The sequence below is a fragment of the Podarcis filfolensis genome (assembly GCF_964270895.1).
Source record: "Podarcis filfolensis genome assembly, chromosome: 13".
NCBI classification, from domain to species: domain Eukaryota; kingdom Metazoa; phylum Chordata; class Lepidosauria; order Squamata; family Lacertidae; genus Podarcis; species Podarcis filfolensis.
Genome location: NC_139615.1, coordinates 21,581,891 through 21,601,965, shown reverse-complemented (window position 1 = coordinate 21,601,965; position 20,075 = coordinate 21,581,891). Strand labels below are relative to the sequence as shown.

The 20,075-nt window shown below is 41.1% G+C and overlaps 3 protein-coding genes across 5 annotated transcripts in view; 1 reads left to right on the top strand and 2 right to left on the bottom strand.

Annotated features, from left to right (window-relative positions):
* LOC310746579 (vomeronasal type-2 receptor 26-like) overlaps positions 1-20,075 on the top strand; it is a 239,622-nt gene that overhangs the window by 178,504 nt on the left and 41,043 nt on the right. The window lies entirely within an intron of this gene.
* LOC310748568 (vomeronasal type-2 receptor 26-like) lies at positions 3,870-10,898 on the bottom strand (the record flags this gene model as incomplete). Its single annotated transcript, XM_083584420.1, has 6 exons — positions 3,870-4,771; positions 6,648-6,774; positions 7,335-7,565; positions 8,777-9,238; positions 9,946-10,237; positions 10,684-10,898. The coding sequence occupies 6 exons, from the start codon at positions 10,896-10,898 to the stop codon at positions 3,870-3,872; spliced, it is 2,229 nt and encodes a 742-aa protein (XP_083440546.1).
* LOC310748567 (vomeronasal type-2 receptor 26-like) overlaps positions 15,544-20,075 on the bottom strand; it is a gene marked incomplete at its 5' end in the record, with an annotated part of 7,217 nt that continues 2,685 nt past the window's right edge. Inside the window, 4 exons of the mRNA XM_083584419.1 lie at positions 15,544-16,572; positions 17,388-17,514; positions 18,054-18,281; positions 18,549-19,403. Of these exons, the coding sequence (XP_083440545.1) occupies positions 15,659-16,572; positions 17,388-17,514; positions 18,054-18,281; positions 18,549-19,403 (2,124 nt within the window). The 3' untranslated portion in view covers positions 15,544-15,658. The remainder of the gene's footprint in view (positions 16,573-17,387; positions 17,515-18,053; positions 18,282-18,548; positions 19,404-20,075) is intronic.

Here is a 20,075-nt window from a genome sequence, read left to right as displayed (position 1 = left end):
GTGTCGAGCCTGCAATGTCCCTGCACCCTAATTTTGGAGTTTAAGATCTTGCATCTCAAACAGGAAACTCATGGAGCTTTATTTCTCCCAAATTCTGCTCCTTAGTTCAGCATTGTATGGGACTGAGTTATATTTATTCCAAAGTTACAGTATTTAATTAGTTCTGTTATTGACTATGCTACTATAGCTCTCGGGGATTCTGCAAGCAGCAGAATCAATTGCAGTTTGTTAGCTAATTACAGGGGACTCAGATGAAAGATGTATTCTCTGGAGAACAGTGAAATAAATACATGATTGCCATCTCTGAAGGAAAGTATTATCTCTTACTCAGTGGGGTAGCCTTGAGTAACAAGAAGAAAATGGGGCTAGTAGTTAAAGAAATTGATCTGGATCCAAATCTGGAGCCAAAATCAAAAACATGAGAAGCTGCCTTAAACTAAGCCAGACAATTTGTTCACCTAGCCCCATATTGTCTATACTGACTGGCATGGGTTATCCACCTTTTAAAACAGGGGTCTCTGAATCCTACCTGTAGATACCAGCATTTGAACCTGGTACCATCATTATTGTTAGCTGAAGCTCTAACACTGAACTATGGCCTATTCCCCAAATTGGTAGATGTAAGCAGTGCTAGATGAAAGCAGTGGTGACAATATGTTGGAGGACAGGACTGTATGTGTTTCCAAGTTGGTCCATTGGAGTTGGTCAGAGTGGAGGAAAAACTACTGCAGTGTTAAAGGGTGATTCCACTGTCACCCCAGTCACCTTATGTAGTTGGAATGGAGAGGGGGCTGCAATTTAGTTCTTCACCTCAACAATAAAATGTCTTGGTCTGCCCCTGCTACCTTCCCTTATGTGTTTTCTCCATACTTGATGGTTATGATTGTAGAGGGCTTAATTGAATGCAGATTGAAAAAAAGATTATGGGTAAATTTATCACAGGCTTTTCTCTCCCTCCCCACCCTTTAAGGAAGGAAGGAAAATTTAAAACATGTAATTAAATAAATAGTGAATTGGGATTGAGACATGAACAATATATGAAATTCTGGTGTATTCTGACTAATTTAGTACAAAGTTATGGCTCACTGAGGGAGCAATCCTACACACAAGAAGCTGGTATAAAACAATTTGGTGTAAGTTAAGGTGGCATAAACTTACAGCACTCCCTAACCATGCTCAGCCGTAGAGTTGTTTCTCTGCCTCAGCCTGACAGTGGGAGTAGGTTTCTGCACCGGGTTGCAAGGTTATGTGATTGAGCAACACAGTATATTATGACTATCCCACACATAAAATATTACTGCAATGTCACCGGAACTTAGAAAGCAGTCACACACTGAGTTAGACCACTGTTCAGTTTAGCTCAGGACAGTTTACAGAAAGGTAGTAATTCTTAAAAATTTCACATGAGGTTGCTCCTCACCCTGCCAGCCATTGGTTGAACAAGAGATTGAAGTACAGATTATCTGTATGAGAAGCACTGAACCACAGCTCAGTTCTGATCACAATGATGTAACATTTTCAGAGTAAAGATGCAAGCCAGCAACTCAAGGCTGAAGGCTAAGATAAAGAAGATCTCCACAGCTACCCTGTATTTCCCCATAGAATTCAGGTAGGCTGCAATAAAGGATAACCAAACACTGCAACATACTAACAACAACAACACTTTATTACAGTCGTAGACCAGCATAAGGAGGGAGGGGTACAATCTTTTAAAGTCATTTAAAATAAAAAAGATCAACAAACAAACAAACACTAAAAGAAGTTAAAACAGAATATATATAAGAATCCAAAAGAAGCTAAGAAGGTCTTAAAGAAGGGTTAGGAACATCATACAAGAGTGAAAGAGAACAAAAGGCTAGTATATACAAGACCACAGATATCAGTCTACAGAGCACTCCAGTATGGGTGCCCATTGCGTGGACAGGTGGAGTCCCCACCTCCACCCCAGGCGACTCCCGAGTGGAAAATGACTCAAGACAACGTGCTATGGGATTAAAACTGGTCACAACTTAATTAAGTTTCAGATGTAGGGAGACCTTGGCTCAGGCATTGGGCATTTATCCTTCCCAGTCCCCAGCCGGGGATCTGGGGGACATCAGGGTTATCCAAAATGTGTGGGGATTGGGCTGGCTCTGGAGAACATATGTTCAAGCAGAGAGCCCACCCCCTGTTTCACTGCCGTCACAGGGGAGAGCAATAACAACCTCTTGGCATATGACCAATGCCTCCCCTCAAGACCCCTTTAACGGGGAACCCTGGGATCACCGCCACAAGGGGGGGTCACCACTTCACGCTCCCCCCCCCCCATTTAGGGAAGATAGACTAAAAGATTCCACCCAAGGCCTGAAACCGATTCACAGGTAAGATCCACCCTCTGTTGTGTGGGCCCTATCTGGCCGATCCCCTGTCAACGCCTCCCCAGGTGGGATTGGGCGATTGGCTGAGGTTACCACAGCCTGTTTCCACGTGAATTGAAAACCATCGTTCATAGTTAGTGGGACAAGGCCAAGGGGAAATAAAGATAGTCTGAGCCAGTAGTTGAGTATGGTCACCCACACTGAAGTCTCCACTTTTATGAAACCTTTCTCTAGTCTCAGGGTGGCATTAGAGACACATTGTGGGACTTGAAGGGCTGATCTTAGAAATTTGGATTGTACAAATTCTAGGGATGAAAAAATAGAGAAGGGGCCCAGCTGGGCACCATAGACAAGTTGTGCTATTGTTTTGTCTTCAATGAATTTGAGTGCTGCAGGTATATAGTGGCCACCTCTGGTTTTAAGAAATTTAAGGATTGCAGATGAGCTTGTCTGTGCAGTTTCAGCAACATGTTCCCCATGGGCTTTCCTACTGCTGGTAGAGTGAAAAACTACCCCCAGGTATTTGAAACAAGAGACCTGCTCAATCTTGTGGCCATCTATGCTCCAAGAGAGGCTCAAAGGCCTTTTGGCAAATGCCATGAGCTTAGTTTTCTGATAGTTGAGTTCTAGCTGGTCCTCCTTGCAGTATTGTGTTAATGTTCCCAGTGCTCTTTTGAGGCCAAAAGGTGTTCTTGAAAGTATTGCTGCATCATCTACATACAGCAGGACAGAGATGTGTCTTCGAGCAAGTTTTTGGGGGTGAATGTTTATGTTGTGGAGATGGCCCACCATGGAATTAATGTAATAATTAAATAAGAGTGGGGCTGGTATGCAGCCTTGCTTGACACCTTTCTCAGTTTCAATGGCATCAGTAAGATGGCCCTGGGGGTTACATCTTACTTTGAGTGAGGTCCCTTCATGAAACATACATATTAGATGAAGCATTTGTCGGTCTATTGAGGTAGCCTCCAGTTTTTCTGGATATGGAGTCAAATGTTGCTTTGAGGTCTATGAAAGCAGCTTAAAGGGAGGTTGTTTTACAGGAGGAGAACTTTTCAATTAGGTGCTGAAGTACTGAGCACTGATCAGTAGTGGATCGAGCATCCCTAAAGCCAGCTTGCTCCTCTGCAATCCAATCAAGGAGTTTCCATTGTAGGTGTCTTGTGCAGAGTTTTCTGATGATGCTGAAGAGACTAATCAGTCTGTAGTTTTCAGGCTCCTCCTTTTTTCCTTTTATACATAACATGCTGAAAGTGGTGAACTTGGCTTCATGGAGGTTCTTGGAAAGGAAAGGCGCAGGAAAGCTCAAGGCACAGTAAAACACTGTGGTTGAGCCCTCATTTCAGTGGCAGAAAGGGAATTTCAAGATGTCTTTATAAAGGGAGAACAATTTCAAGAACATCTTGCCTCTAAAATTATTTATAAATTACTAGGCATCTGTAGAGTTCTAGTGCATGTACAGACTGGGATAGCTCACAGAACAACACATCTGTTATATTACACAGTGAAAAATCAAGGCTTTTTTCTTATTAGTTGTTCCCTATTGTTCAGCTGAGGCTTCATCACAATAATGTAACACTTGGGGAGAAAGATGCAGCCCAGCAACCCAGAGCTGGAAGCTAAAATAGAGAAGATCTCAACAGCAACAATGTATTTTCCTTTGGTGCTCAGATAGGTTGGAACAAAGGACAGCCACACACTGCAAAAGACCAACATGCTGAAAGTGATAAACTTGGCCTCATTGAAACTGTCAGGTAATTTTCTGGCAAAGAAAGCCAGAGTGAAGCAGGTAAGTGCCAGGAAACCCATGTAGCCCAAGACACAGTAAAACATGATAGTGGAGCCCTCATTACATTCTAATAAAATTTCATCATTCATGGAATGAGTGTCAGTATGTGGAAATGGAGGAGAGGTTTCCCACCATACAACACAAAGCCCTGTTTGGATAAGTGAGCAAGAAAGAACAATGGAGGTGGACAGTCTTTTCCCCACCCACTTCCTCATCCTGGATCCTGGTTTGGTAGCCATGAAAGCCAGAACCACAGTCACCGTTTTGGACAGCAGACAAGAAACAGCCACTGAGAAGATGATGCCAAAGGCAGTTTGTCGGAAGAGACACGTCACCCTCTGAGGCTGGCCAATGAATATCAAAGCACAAAGGAAGCAGAGCAGAAGGGAGATGAGGAGAGTGTAGGTAAGGTCCCTGTTGTTGGCTTTCACAATGGGGGTGTCATGGTGCTTCCTGAAAATCCCTAGCACTACAGCTGTGATCAATGAACATGTGAGAGCACCAGTGGCTAAGATGATCCCCAAAGGTTCCTCATATGACAAGAAATGTATACGCTTGGGAATGCATGCATTTTTATCCTTGTTTGGATAATGATCTTCTTGGCATTGAAAGCAGTCAGGCATATCTGAAAAAAAGGAAGAAATGTTGTGGTCTCTATTATATCAAAGTAGGTTTTTTATAAAAAAGAAGATTGATTTGAGATCCTTTTTTTGTATAAAGTGACCTATATAATGAATAAATATAACATATGCACTATATTACACTTACTGAGCATTCAATTCTGTGTGGGTTGCAAAATGTGTGTTCATAACAGTTGTCACAACCATGGTTCATTACATATTCCAAAAGAATTATCACATTTCAAAGCATTTTCCAGAACATCTAGAATAATTTATCCTATTAGTCTTAGCCCCTTCAACTCCTCTAGCATGTCATCATTTGAAACTGTAACAATGTAAGGCTCATTGTGTTACTTCCAAGTTGTGCACACATTTCAAATACAGAATGATCTATCTCCTCTTGTTGAATGTATCATGGACCATTTTGTCCCACCATTTAGCCCAAGAGAAGTATCATGGGAGAATGGCTGGCTAGGCCCTATTGAACATAATAGGGATCGAGCCTATCAGAGGACACGGAATTGGGTTTTCTTGAGGCATCTGTTCCCTTCTGTACCAGTCTCAATACAGTTTTCTGCTTACTCATTCCTCTGTATCAATTTGGGATTACACATTTATCTTTTGGGAGAAGGGCTGTTCCATAGGCATAGCCAGGATTTATTTTAGGAAACACAGGTATTATGTTGGGAGGCAGAACTGAGTTATCTGTGACACAATTGGTCAGTTAGTTAAGTATTTGTTTTTATTTACTAGATTTTCGGGGGGGGGCAGCTGCCCCCCCACCCATGTCCATGGGGTTTTCCATTATTAGACTACAGTTAATGCAGGATGTGGTGGTTTAATTTGGTAATTGGCTCTTTTACTTTGGTCATGTGCATTTGACCTAAATTTGGCAAGTATATCATACAGGGAGGAGGTGGGTGCTTGGAGTTATTCCCTTGTGAAATAATGCTTTTCCAACCTTCCTCTTATTGCTAGCTGCCTTGAAGTGTGTTAGGGAGTGGGGTCAAGGTTCAAGAAGCTTCTTCTTTCCAAATGCTGCCCAAGTGATATGGGATGGAAGAGTGAGGAGCCCTCTCAGCTTGCATTGGATAAGGGCCAGCAATGAAAAGCACTGACCTATAATCTCGAGCCAGTGTAGTGCTGCGGTGTTGCAGAATTGGTGCAAACTTTAATTATGCTTTAATTATGCTTGCATATAGGATTGGATTATTAGTTATCTTGTTGCAAATCTTTAATTATAGTTATATTAAGTGTTGAGCTATTACCCAATGGAACTGGAACCTCAAATCCTCTAGCTATCTCTTTCCTTACCTCAGGACTCCTCACAAACCCCACAGAGCTCAGCATCCTACTAGAGCGCTTTTGTCTGGATGGACTGTGCCTTTTAACAATGATAATGCCTCTTGCTAGCCTGGACTGAGAGGGAAGAGAGGTATGTGAAGGTGCACAAATTTATCTTCTTTGTAGCTGGAATGTAGCCTATTGTATTAAGGCAAGAGTCATAATTTGATCTATCTACTTTTATATCTGGATACATCCCTGAAAATCTGTTCATAGGAATATGTGGCCCTTGGGCTTAACATTTTCCCCACCCTGGTTTTAACCATCCTGCTATTTTCTGTTGTCTCATTCTGCAGTAGGTATGAGTAACCTTTGGACCTCCAGGTGTTCCTACACTACAGTTCTCATCATCCCTGGCCATTTACATGAATGCTGGGGCTGATGGGAATTGTAGTTCAGCAATATCTGGAGGGCCAGAGGTTCCCCACACCTATTCCAATTATCTGTTGAGATTACTTTTTGATGTCGAGGCCTGCATGCATTATTCTCTGAATTATGTACAACTTATTTGATAACGCTGTGTGCAACCAATCTTACCTTTCTCATTTGATATCTTATTTTCTGGACACAGAATGCAGTCATAACAGCAAGACAGCTGTCCTTCCTTCGTTTTCTTGCTATAACCTGAATCACAGTGATCGTTGCATAGAGAAAGGGGCTGTACCTAATCCATAAGTGAAAGGGGAGAATATGAATTTTGTGTGGTTTTAATACCAAGGTGTTTGATAAATAAGATTAACACCATTCAGATAGCAAATTGAAGATAGGCACACTCAGAAAGTGACACAGTTACCTCTTACAGTGTGAAAGTTACCCATTGGGATGTATCTCCTTTCCTTTCAGTACAGCCCTCTTGCAGTGACAATGTTTCACTGTCCTTCAATGAATGCTAACACACAGGCACTAGAGGGAGACAGCTATGCAAAATATCTGTCATTGTTATTATGAATAGAGGAAGATCTTTAGAAAAGGATGCCCATTTTGTTAAAAAATATGCATTACTGACAGTGATTATTTTATTTTACTTTATTTTCCAATGGGTTTCCTCAGGGAAAGCAGTGAGACAAAAATGAAAATATTTTATAAAAATCAAAATCAAACCACTCAGACATGGATTTCAAAATCCCGGACCTGTGCTTTGAAAGCATGACACAAAAAAGGTAGTGTGGATGAGCCCAGTGCTTCTGTAAGGAAACTGCACAAACTGCTGTTTCCAAGTCCTACCTGGTTAAACCAGCTGTGCCACACAATGTCATCTTCATTAACAGTGAATTCTTGCTCTGGAATTGGGGTTTCAGGATCCATCTTTCCAACTTTTACTCGAACAAAAGATTGGTTTGGGAATGTGACCCAGTTTAAAATATCAAATCCACCTATTAATACTCTATTTTGATCAAAAGAAACCACATCCCCAGCAGTGTTGTTAAATGAGACTTGTTTCAGAAAGTGGTGGATCTAGATTGAAAAGGAAAACACAGATGCTTAACAAAAGGAACTTGAACCATTATCTCTGAAATATAATAGTCTGCCATTGTGTTGGGTTGTTGTTTTCTATCCTGGACCTTGTCAACACCAGTGAAAAGGTTTCCACACTGTCGTGGGGAAAACATTATATTTATTCAATATAACATCTTAGAAGATCTGCAAGCCAACACACATAATTATACTAATCAAAATATCGTTCAGGTAGCAAAGTTACTAAGGTGGGAGAAGCCATGTCTCCCTCCCTCTCCCTCCCTCTCTCTCTCTCTTTGTCTGGCATGTTTCTAATTGAAACCTATGGTCTTGGAACAAGGGACCTCCTTGCTTCGAAAGCATCGGATATTTAAAGTTAACAAGTGCCCAACAGTCCCAACAGCTCGGCATTCACCCTAACACACATGCAAAGCCCCCCTCTCCCAGTGATCCCACACAAGGCAGTGTAAAGTGGCCAAAGAGAACCCTTAATCCAATACTGCCTTACCATCTCTTCACTTGTCTTTACTGGCAGCCTATCAGCTAATTAAACCAATCAAAACTCATTGCCACTCCATGCAAGTTGCTCTCAACAGCTTGAAGTAGATGAATAAAGGGAGCCCCCAGGCCTATTTGGAGCTCCTGCAAAATTCCTACTCCACTCCCAAATGGGCAATTAGCAAAGTCCATACTGCACAGGAAAGGAGGGAGGGAGGGAAGGCACTCCAAAGAGAAGACTAGAGTGTTTCTCCCTCTAGTGGCCTGGGTTGGCCAATCTTCTCACATAGGCCAACCCACCCATGCCCACCATGACAAATCAACAGAATCTTCTTCTGAGGGGGAGCTGGGGTTTGCCCCAACTTGAGTATGAGGATGTCACAAGTCACACTGAAACTCCTCTTTCTCTATATGATGTTACCTGTATTAAATAATGTAATATATCAGTAGTGAAATGTTATTAATGACAACACCATTTATGTTTGAATATTTCTCACAGGCCTTACCTGCCATGGTTCAATATTCTGAAGTTCCCTTCTTTCTTCTTCTGCTATTGTTGTATATTTGGATCTGGATGAAAGCAAGGCATGTAAAGCATGGGCCACTGCATAGACAGCATTATAGATACTGTAACTGTGACCAGTCATGCTCATTTCAAAAAAAGGCCCAGGAAGGTTCTCCAGACTCTCATCTCCAGTACAAATATCACCCACCACATCATCCAAAGCAGAGCTTGGGAATACACAGCCAAATGCCTGTTCCCAGAAATCTCTGATAAAACCATCTTCTGTTGTACTGGAAGGGTTTCTGCCCTGAAGAAATTCCTTGAACCCTTGAACCTCTTTGGAGTGGATTGCAAAAGATAGAGCACCATGGAGGACTTGGATATCCCAATGCCGTTGGTGGACAAATGATTTTAACTCCATCTGAGCTGTTAGAATCCAGATCCTACCTTTTGGCTTTCGTATTGTGTCATCCACCTCTGGTAGAAATAGTACCCATCTCAAAAAGATTATGGAATCTGCTTCTCCATAGAACACCAATGCATTGGCTGTGCTGCTCATGACTCTGTTGTAGGTTTCAATCCCTTTTTTCATTACTTCTCCATTCTCATCATCTTCATCAAAACTAAAACTTGAAGGGCATGTTTCTACAAAGGCTAAACAGATGCCCTTCTGGGAAAATAAGGGAAGCATGTGTTGCAGAAACATTTCTACCTTATCATTGTCATCAGCAATGAATCCAAACCATATCCATTTGAAGTGAATGAGTAACTGTAGAATCCCCAAGTACTGGAGGATATCATCTGGGACCATTCGATAGGAGGAAAGGAATTCAGTTTGAAGTGTCCTCCAAGACATAGAACCATACAAAAGCTAAAGGTCAATTTGGAGAGAAGTAGGCAGAATTATTATCTTACCATAGGGAAAGTTGTGGTACTAAGCTGCCATAGAGTCATGTCACTCATCAAACAATATAGTTCCTTCTTACAGATTGTAGAGGAGAAGTATGTAGTCCAATGCAAAAGAAGGATAACAGTCCAATAACGTATAAACAGCCCTCAACATTAACAGTAGAAAAATTAAAAGACATAAAGAATTCTAAGCCCATCTGAATCATCAAATGAAAAATTCACGTGTACATGACCTGATCTCCTCAGATGTGTTGATAACAATATTACTAAAGCTCATATAAGGAAAGGTTTCTATTCACTATGTAATAAAGATAAACATTATTTTGATTTCTCTGAATAACATGTTCAATGAAATGATGAAACATATTTGTTTATACCCATTGCTGTCTTTGAATGGTTATGACACATCTGAAAATAAAGAAGAAAATGGCATAAAACGTAGATTCCTGAATCACACAAGCACTCTACCTGAGGAATCTTGAAGATACTCAAAACATTTGCTATCTGGTGAGATGTTTCTGAATGCAGTGCCCCAATGATGGAAATCAGATTTTCCTGGATGTCACATTTGTAGTTGGGGATAAATATATTCCTTGTGGAAAGCAGTTTCATTGTGGCATGATAGGTCAATTCAGCACTGGAATAGATGTCATAAATGTTGAATCCCAGGGTCACATTTGGTAGGAGCTTGAGATTTTTATTTAGCTCCTTTACCGCAAACACCAAGGCCAGGATGTGCTGGTAATTCTTTGTCACTATACTGCAAAGATATTTGCATTTAGTGTTACATGCATTTTCCACATTTTATAAAAATATTTCTACCGTGCTGTGCACATATTTCATTATTACTATTCACCACAATGTTTCTATAACCTAGTACTGTGTACTTATTACTGACTGCCTACCATTAATATAATCTATTACATTTCTTTTTTAAAAATTACTTTTTTATTCAAAATTAAAACAAAACATATTATCTAGAAACATATCATCCATATTTTCCCCCTTTTTCTTCCTTCCCCCCACAGAACCCACCCACCCCCACCCCCCGACTTCCCTCAGTTCCAGTCTTTGATTTCTCTAAAAATGCTGTTTTCTGCATGTTACACAGTTGTATAGATCCTCAAACTATTTAAGTAATAATTATCAATAAAAAGTTTGTGAATGTTTATTCAAAATACTAAAGAGGGTAAAAGCATTTCTTACACAGGCTCTTCAGATAGCGTCTGTGGAGGTTTATGTATGAAGTCTTTTGGACTGGAAAGGATGAGACTCTGAGAACAAATAGCTCCAAATATTATGTCTCCTGGTTGAAAATATTTGTGAAGGATATGGTAGGGATCCTGGATTCTACATTTAGCAAAAGGACTATTGCCCACTATGAGGAGAATCATCAGCTGTAACACCACCGATGCAGCCATTCCGAGTAAAAACCCCCCACTCTTAATCTAGATTACCTTTTCTGCAAAAGTAAAAGTATGATTAATGTTTCTTAGCAGCAGAACAACATGCGTCCCTGATTCCTACTTACTGAAATTTAAAATGTGATGGAACACTGTATTTCTATTCAGAATTGTATGAGAGTTCCCTTTATTCCATCAGTCTCAGAATTCCCCCCCCCCCATTTTGTTATTGACTAGGCTAGTCTAACTCTTGAGTGGATTTTGAAAACAGTGACAATAATTGCAGTTCACTGAATAATTGCAGGGGACTCAAATTGCATGATTGTCATGTCCAAAAGGAAGCGTTTTCTCCCTATTAGTTGGGCAGTACAGAACAATAATAAGAAAATTATACTAGCAAAATTAAATAACTTATGCTGGGAGTGGGGGATGAGAAATATTTGAGTTTTCTTCAGGCCTTTGGTCCATCTAATCCATTATTGTCCGCATCTGGGTTCAACAATATTATGTCCTTGCATGCCCGTCTGTCTGCCAGTACCTCCTATTGTGCCAATGAAAGGTTTCAGTATATAATGCTTCAAAAATCCATAATGCATTAAAAACTGCTCAATGTAGCTTGACCTCTCCTATGCCACCTACGACATGCCCACATTTCATTGCATATGCACCCTACCTTCTATCAGAACAGAGGAGCAAAACACACTTCTTTTTAATTAAAGTGTTGCAGATCAGATATGTAGGTCAATGTGGTTTTTTGTGGTCCATACTGAATTTAATTCACCGTCTTCTGTCATAATTCCATGGATATTTTGGCAATCTGTAGACTGGGGAATTATAAAAAGATAGTGTCAGGGAACTGACATCGGAGCCAGAGGTGGAGGCAAGGCTCCCAAGCAATGCTGGAGAAGGGCCCAGCAGGGAGAGAGGCAGCTCATCGGCTGGGGAAGGAAATCAGCGTAACACCAGGGATAAAGGGGGGCAGATGGGGGAATCGGCGAGGGGGCTCCAGGACTCCTCGCCGGAGACCAGCGGGGAGAGCATGGGTCCTCCGCTACCCACACCCACCCTGCGCAGAAGACTTCCGCGCAGGGAAAGTAGGCGTAGACTTGGCGTCAAAGAACTTCTTTGCTGGAAGAAGTTCAAGAAACACCCACTGACGGATTCTGCTAGCGACTGAAACAGCCACGAAGTGAAGGGCTGTCCAGACTGAAAAGGTTTAACCAGGCAACCTAGCCAGGAGTGGCGGCAACTTACGCACGAGCAACCCCTATAACCATTACAGATAGCATTGTGGGTTTCTTCTAATGTTATGATTAGTAATATGGAAGACAGGTTTTATATTTTGAAGAAAACACACAAACATATATAATGACTTTTATTTTATTCTGTGACAGATATGAGCAAGTCTCTTTTTAATTTACAGAAGAAACATATAATTTCTTTATTAATTGAGAATACTCATACTGCAAGAAACATCAAAATAGCCATTTGCTATTAAAGTTGTCAATAGCAAGGGTACTCATCCTTGGCTCACCTGCTTCCCAAGCAACAGTACTACTGACCTACATGTAGTCCCACATTCAGTTTTTACAATGACTCATTAAGGGGCAATATATAAAAAATTATATTACATGTAAAAGTGGTGTCCTGTTTGCTTATAAGTTACATTGGTTTGCCCGGGGCAAGTTAACATGACTGACACATACTACTACTAATAATAATTATAATAAGGATAGTAATAATATGTAAATCTTATCACTTGAATTAATAAATTTGGAGATTCATAATTTGGTAACTACAGCAGAAAAAGGTGCTGTCCCAAGTTTTCATGAACCTTGTCTCCCTTGGAGGAGGGATATACAACATGATATCTCAAGATGATAGTAAATTTTGTGCAAGCTCGTAGAGAAGGAAGAGGTTTTTCATAAGAACTAAAAACCTGAGTTGTGATAGGGAACAAACTGGATACGGAGTATGACATGTATTATATGGTTCATAAAGCACATGCCAGGGAAGAAGAGTCTTGACTGTTTTATTTTTCAAAATACTCCTCAAGGACAGCTCTGTGTAGAGCATGCTTCAGTATAACTTAAGAAGAATATTATGGCATGGGCAGATGGGGCTCGTCAACTTGGGAAAGTAGTCCATCTAGGAGATGGAAAACTGATCCCAAACCTCCACTGCCTTGCAGGACATATTTGGGAGAAGAAAATGCTAAGCAGCAAAGCCTACACAAATCCAGAGTGGATGGCATCTTGTATGCATCATTCTGGCAGCTCCTACAGCCAAGCTGGTACCAAACATATTCCAAGTGGTGGAGGGTGGGCTTGTGATCTTGGCACCACCTTTTCTGGTGGGGGGCATTGCAGTCAGGCATCCAGGACCTGATAGTGATCCGGCACGGGGCGGAGATTGACGCCCCTTGCTTGCGTCACCCTCATCATGTCACCAGCACTGGGCAGGGCTACACCCAGCAAGGTCTTGCTGGCCAATCAGCTCTGGTAGTAGGTGTGGCCTCCTTTTGCTGGGTCTCCCTACGCACCCACACTCTTTTTATGCTTTCTTCATATATGACCTTGGTATGGACATCTGCTGGCCGCAATATTGTTGGGGCCAGGTAGGAGTTTTCTTCACTTGGCAAATTGGCCATTTGGTTTTCACCTGCCTGGTAGCAATCATCACAACTTTGTAAGGTTAGGGATTGGGTAAGCCTTTGTTTGGATGGAGGTGAGGTTGTAGCCTCCATCTGCCCCTCCTCATCAAGGATATGCTGTTAAAGGGATCCAGGGGTGTGGATTCTGTCCAATGCCCAGATGTGGGCTGGGCCATGCCACGACCCCATTGGGGACCCCTCGGGGTGCCCTTATTTTATGTACGTCATAGGGTTCCCCCTACTTGTGGTTTACCCTTAGTTGGACTCCCTGCAGATGGGCGGGAGTCAAGATATAGCTTGGATTCACCCAATGCCTAAGCCAAACTTCTCACATCTGTAACCAATAAAGTTGTGGTCTTGCCCCCCCCTAACTTAAATACTCATATCCATGTTTTTATTATCAAAGGGAACTGTGGGGCCCAGAGCCTTGGCATGCAACTCCATATACACTGCCCATGCTTGTGCCCCAAATGATCATTTCAGTGCTGCTAATGCAGCAAAAACAGCATAGTTTGACTTCACCCCCCCGAGGTGCACTCCATTGTCTCCCTAGACAGAAGGATGCCAATGACATTAAGAAATGGATCACTGCACCCATACATCCATTATATGAGAAGTGATGCAACAGGAAAAAGGTAGTCATTGTCATACCACTCTCCCCTCACAAAGGATCATCACCCTACCCAGAGATCTTCCCAGATCTATGTAGATCTTTTTAAAAACCATTGCAACTGGAAAAGTGTTTAAACGACTACATAAATTAGCTACTAAACACTTCATTGACTTTTCCTAATTAACTGCTCCATCGTGTTTAGCTCAGGCCTCAACATAATAATATAATATTTGGGATGCAATCCAGAAGACCACCACTGGAGGCTAAAATAGAGAAAATCTCCACAGCCACCATGTACTTCCCCTTGGAGCTCAAGTAGGCTGCAACAAAGGATACCCAAACACTGCAAAACACAGGCATACTAAAAGTGATAATTTGGCTTCGCTGAAACTGTCAGGTAATTTCCGGTCAAGAAAAGCCACAGTAAAGCTAGCAATGGCTAGCAAGCCCATATAGCCCAGGACACAGTAAAACATGGTGGAAGACCCTCGTTGCACACTAATACAATTTATTCAGTCACTGAGTGCATGGAGGAGAGGTTGCTAACCACACAGCACAAATGCCTATTTGGATGAAGGAGGAGCAAAACACAATGAAGTTGGACAGTGTTTTCCCCACCCATTTTCTGGCTGTGCTTCCTGGATTCTTGTCCATGAAAGCCAGAACCACAGTGATAGTTTTTGCCAATACAGAAGAAACTGTAACTAAGAAGATTGCGAAAAAAGCAGTTTGGTGAAGGAGACACATCACAGTTTTAGGTTGGCTAATGAACTGATAATATCAATGAGCTTGATAATATATGTTTATTGCTGTGGCTGACCCATTTCACTCAGATTAATGCCTTGCACTGGCTGATGTCACAGGCTTCAATATTTGTGCTGAATCCATGTTCATACTTACATGGCATTCATGACAGCCAAGAAACTTTTTTCAGTATCTTTCATTGTGTGATTAGGGCTGAATAATTGATTTGTCTGATTCTTGAACCAAATCAGGCCATTTGTAACCCAATTGTGCTGAATCCAGATTGCATCGAGGCAGCTACAAACCACACCATTAGGTGCACCTCAATCAGTTCATAGTGAATTGTGCTGATGTGGAACTAAAAAGCAGTATCTCTAAAGCCAGACAGAATGCCTCCAAAGTGTTGCACTTATTATCTACACCATGTAAGGAGAATGGTGGGGTAGGGACAGGGTGAGGGAGGAGGAGATGGAATTCAACCACTGAGAGCTCTAGCTTCCAATCCAGAGCTAGAATCGTACTCAACACACTGCAACTTCTCATTTCCCCCAATATTAAATACAGTTCTCCACATTTCCATATCAGTCAGAGATTTTCCTAAGTAAAAAAAATAAAAGTCCTCATTAAAATTCACCTGTGTTTCCCCCCCCCCCCATAAAACTGTATTCAGTGGTAACAACTATGAACACACAACAACCTTCTTAGGAAATGGAGAGGCAATTTATAAACAGCCTATCTGGAGATCACTAACTATAGTAGAAGACACAGTCATTTGATTCTTACATCTTTCCTTTTTATTAGCTGCTTTCTATTGTTCAATTCAGGCTTCAACAGAATAATGTAACATTTGGGAGAAAAGATGCAGCCCAACAACCCAGTACTGGAGGCTAAGATAGAAAAGATCTCCACAGCTACCATATATTTCCCCTTAATGCTCAAGTACGTTGGGATAAATGATAACCAAACACTGCAAAACACCAGCATGCTAAAAGTGATAAACTTGGCTTCATTGAAAGTGTCAGGTAACTTTCTGGCAAGGAAAGCTAAAGTTAAGCTGGCAATGGCCAGGAAGCCAATATAGCCAATGACACAGTAAAACATAACCACAGACCCCTCATTACATACCAAGACAATTTCTTCAGCCACTGAGTGTACGTCAGCCTCTGGCAATGGAGGAGAAATTGCCAGCCACACAATGCAAATGCTTCCTTGAATAAGGGAGCAAGAAACAACAATGGAATTGGCCAGCCTCTTCCCCACCCATTTCCTTATGGTGGATCCTGGCTTGGTGGCCATGAAAGCCAGAACCACAGTGATGGTTTTTGCCAGCACACAAGAAACAGCCACTGAGAAGATGATGCCAAAAGCGGTTTGTCGGAGGAGACAGGTCACCTTATGAGGCTGTCCAATGAATAGCAATGCAGAAAGGAAGCACAGCAGGAGGGAGAGGAGGAGAGTGTAGGTGAGGTTCCTGTTGTTGGCTATAACAATAGGAGTATTGTGGTGCTTCATAAACATTCCTAGCACTAGAACTGTGATCAAAGAGAATGAAAGAGCACAAGTAGCTAAACCAATCCCCAGAGGTTCATCATACATTAAGAAGATTAAAACTTTGGGAATGCAAGAAGTCTTATCCTCGTGAGGATAATGATCATCTGAGCATTTGAAGCAGTCATCCATATCTGAAAAAAAGAGCAATTGTGATTTCAGTCATGCAAGAATACCCTATAGTAATTCTCTCCTAATACTTGATATGGAACAAATATTATGTGTATCAAGTATTACAATTATTATTGTAGTCACTACAATAATTAAAAAATCTCAGTTAACCAATTTCTTTTTTATCTGTTGCAGTGTGATATGTATAAATGTGATACACTCTTTTGATTACACTTGTGGGACGGGACTCTGCATTTCAAAGAAGGTCAGGGAAACCTTTTCAGTATCGGAATCATTGGAGAACCATGGTGACAGACCCTGAGCCATGACAGAAAATAATCTGTATAAGCTCTGATTACCCTCTAGGAAACTCTCAAACAGTCAAAAACATGTACAATGAGTATTGTTACAGATAGGTTTAGTTATCTTTATAGTCCACATTTTATCAATGATTTAATTAGCACTGCTTGAGTGCTAAAAGCAAGGAGCAGTTTATTAAATTCATGCACACGCATGAATAACAAGTCACATATCTAATGCTGAATAAACATAGCACTGGAGACGCATCCTTGCACTGATCTTAAATTTATGTTCCTCTCAATTTCAGACAAGAGTCTTGGTGGAAAGTGGGTATTCTGTAAGGCATTGCTGCTGCTCTCTCCTGCTTCAGTTTTGACTGTGTCTTCAGCTTACCCAAAAGCAAGTTGGAAGTTGTTGCTGCCGAGGCTGGAGAGGGTTGGAGTTGTAAGAAAGAAGTGGCAGTGTGGTGGCAAGGGAGAGATCACAGTGGAGCATGCCTCTGGCCATGTTTGCTATTTCTTATCACTATAACTCTTACCCTGCATATCAGATATCTTTCCTTCTGGACACTGAATGCAATCGTAGCAGCAGAATGGCTCCCCCTCCTTCTTTTTCTTCATATAACCAGGTTGACAGTAGGCATTGCATACAGAAAGGGGTAGTGCCTAATCCATAAATGAAAGAGGACACTGTTAATCTTCAGAAGACAAAAAAAGAAAAGGTGGGAGTCCTGGAAATTCAAGAGAAAGCATGGTACCCAATGAAGTAATTTTCATGTCTTTAGGAAATGTCGACTACATGGAAAACATGGGCAAGATTTCCTATTGCATGTAGTGAGTGTGTAAAGGCTCAGTTATGAATTGTACAGAAGCTGGCATGGGACAAGATTCCAACAAAACAATGTTTTTGTATAGAATTTGTTTCTGTGGTTTTTCTATACTAAGAAATAAATAAAGGCCAGCTCACATTTAGTCCAGTATTTCTTTTTTGCTCATAAGAAAATAAGATCATTATTTTTGTCACCCTTATTTTATTTGGTCTGCTATAACAATACGGTGTCAATGTGGCCATAGTTAGCATTGTGATGTATCCCTGCCAACCCTGTGAACTGGGAACCCCAGTATGACTTACTTCGGACATGTGTACCATCCCATTGTTAGTGCACATTTTAAGTTCAGAGAATACACCCAAATTCAAGACTTACCTGATTAAACCAGGTGTTCCATGTAATTGCATCATCATTAATGATGAATGTTTGGTCTGGAAGCATCTGGGGATCCATCTTTCCAACTTTGACTCTAACAAAAGATTGATTTGGGAATGTGACCCAATTAATAATATCAAATCCTGCTACTATTACCCCATTTTGGTCAAAGGAAACCTTGTCTCCAGCACTGTTGTTAAACGAGACATGTTTTAGAAAATGGTGTAGCTAGAATGAAAAGAGAAAGAGAAATAAGTATCAAAGCAATGCAACTGGAGAACAAGGAACTGAATCTTTGCATAACAAAAAACCTTTGAATATCCAGCTGGAGTTCCTAGGCCTATCAGAAATTTCAAGTCGTCCGCAAATCAGCTCAGTCTCCAATGGTGGCTGGCAGGACAGTTTCATAACTTACAAAGGTTCCAGCTGCTTAAAACATTACTGAGAGGTAAATGAGCACCCTTACTCAGGTAGCTCTCATCTTGAGGATATTACCTGCCATATCTGTTGGGATGAAATGAGTCTTCTATTCCCCTTCATCACTGCTCTGGCTAAGGATGTGGATGAAGACATGGCATGTAAAGCATGAGCCACTGCAGAGACGGCATTATAGATGCTATAGCTGTGGCCTGTCATATTCATTTCAAAGAAAGGCCCAGGGAGGTTCTCCAGCCTCTCCTCCCCAGTGCAAATAGACCCATTTGCATATCCCATAGAAGAATTTGAGAATTCACAGTCAAATGCATTTTCCCAAAAGTCCCTCAAAAAACCATCTTCTTTTGCTCTGGAAGGATTTCTTCTCTGAAGAAATTCGTGGAATCCCTGAAGCTCATTGGATTGCATAGCTAAAGATAAAGCACCATGAAAGAATTGTATATCCAAAGTCCTTTGATTGTTTAATGATTTTAATTCCATTTGGGCTGATAGAATCCACACTTTACCTTTGGGTTTTTGAATGGGTACTTTCATTTCCGACTGAGATAACAACAATATCAGAAATATAATAACATCGTCTTCCCCAATTAGGACTATTGCACTGGCCGTGCTGCTCATGATTTTGTCATACAGTCCCATTATCCATTTATCGAAGGCTTCTTTAGTAGCATCAAGAGGGAAATCATTAATTGTTTCTATGAAGGCATAACAAATGCCCTCCTTTGAAATCCTTGGGCTCATGAACTGCATGAATACTTTTGCATTCTCATATGTTGAAGCTAAAACCCCAATCCACCTCCAACCGAAATGGAAAATTAGATGCAGAATCCCCATATAATGCAGGTTTTCATTTGGTACCATTGTGTAGAAGGAAAGAATGTTGACCATTGTTACTGGAGCAGGGCCATACAAGAGCTAAGGACATTTTTAACACAGGGAGAGATGCAGATTTTCAAAACAATGCACTTAAACAAAAGTACCTGGAACACATTTCAGTATAAACTTCCTGGGCAGTATGCAATTAATTAAAAGATGTTACAGAGCCTGAAGACTTATGTCATAGAATCATGGGCTCATAGAATTATAGCATTGGATGGGACCCAATGGGTCATCTATTCCAACACCTAAGAGAATATTCAAACATTTCAAAGACTATGCATAGTCATCATCAAATCAAGATGATTTGACCTAAGAGTGAACACTTGCACAGAGAATGTCCTATTTAACTGGAGCACATCTTAAAAGAATCTACTAATAAATTACTGAAGTAAGTTGCAGTTTGAACCTGAAGTAAGTTGCAGTTACAAACCTTCACCCTCCATCTACAGGTAGATGTACCCTGAAAGTGCTAGCGAGGGCAGGGTGAATATAATATGTTTTGTCTGCTTCTTTCCAACTCTATGTTCATTGTGGTCCTCAGCCATGGTGAGGTATGACTTGTTGTGCAGTGTTTAATTTCCACTCCCCCAATAATTTAATGAAAGATTAAAGTGTTGAGAGAGTCAGAACTTACAGGGTTAAGAAGTTCTGAGTGACGCCTCACATTCTTCAGAGGCGTGTTTAGAACACTGGGAGTGGTCAGTATCT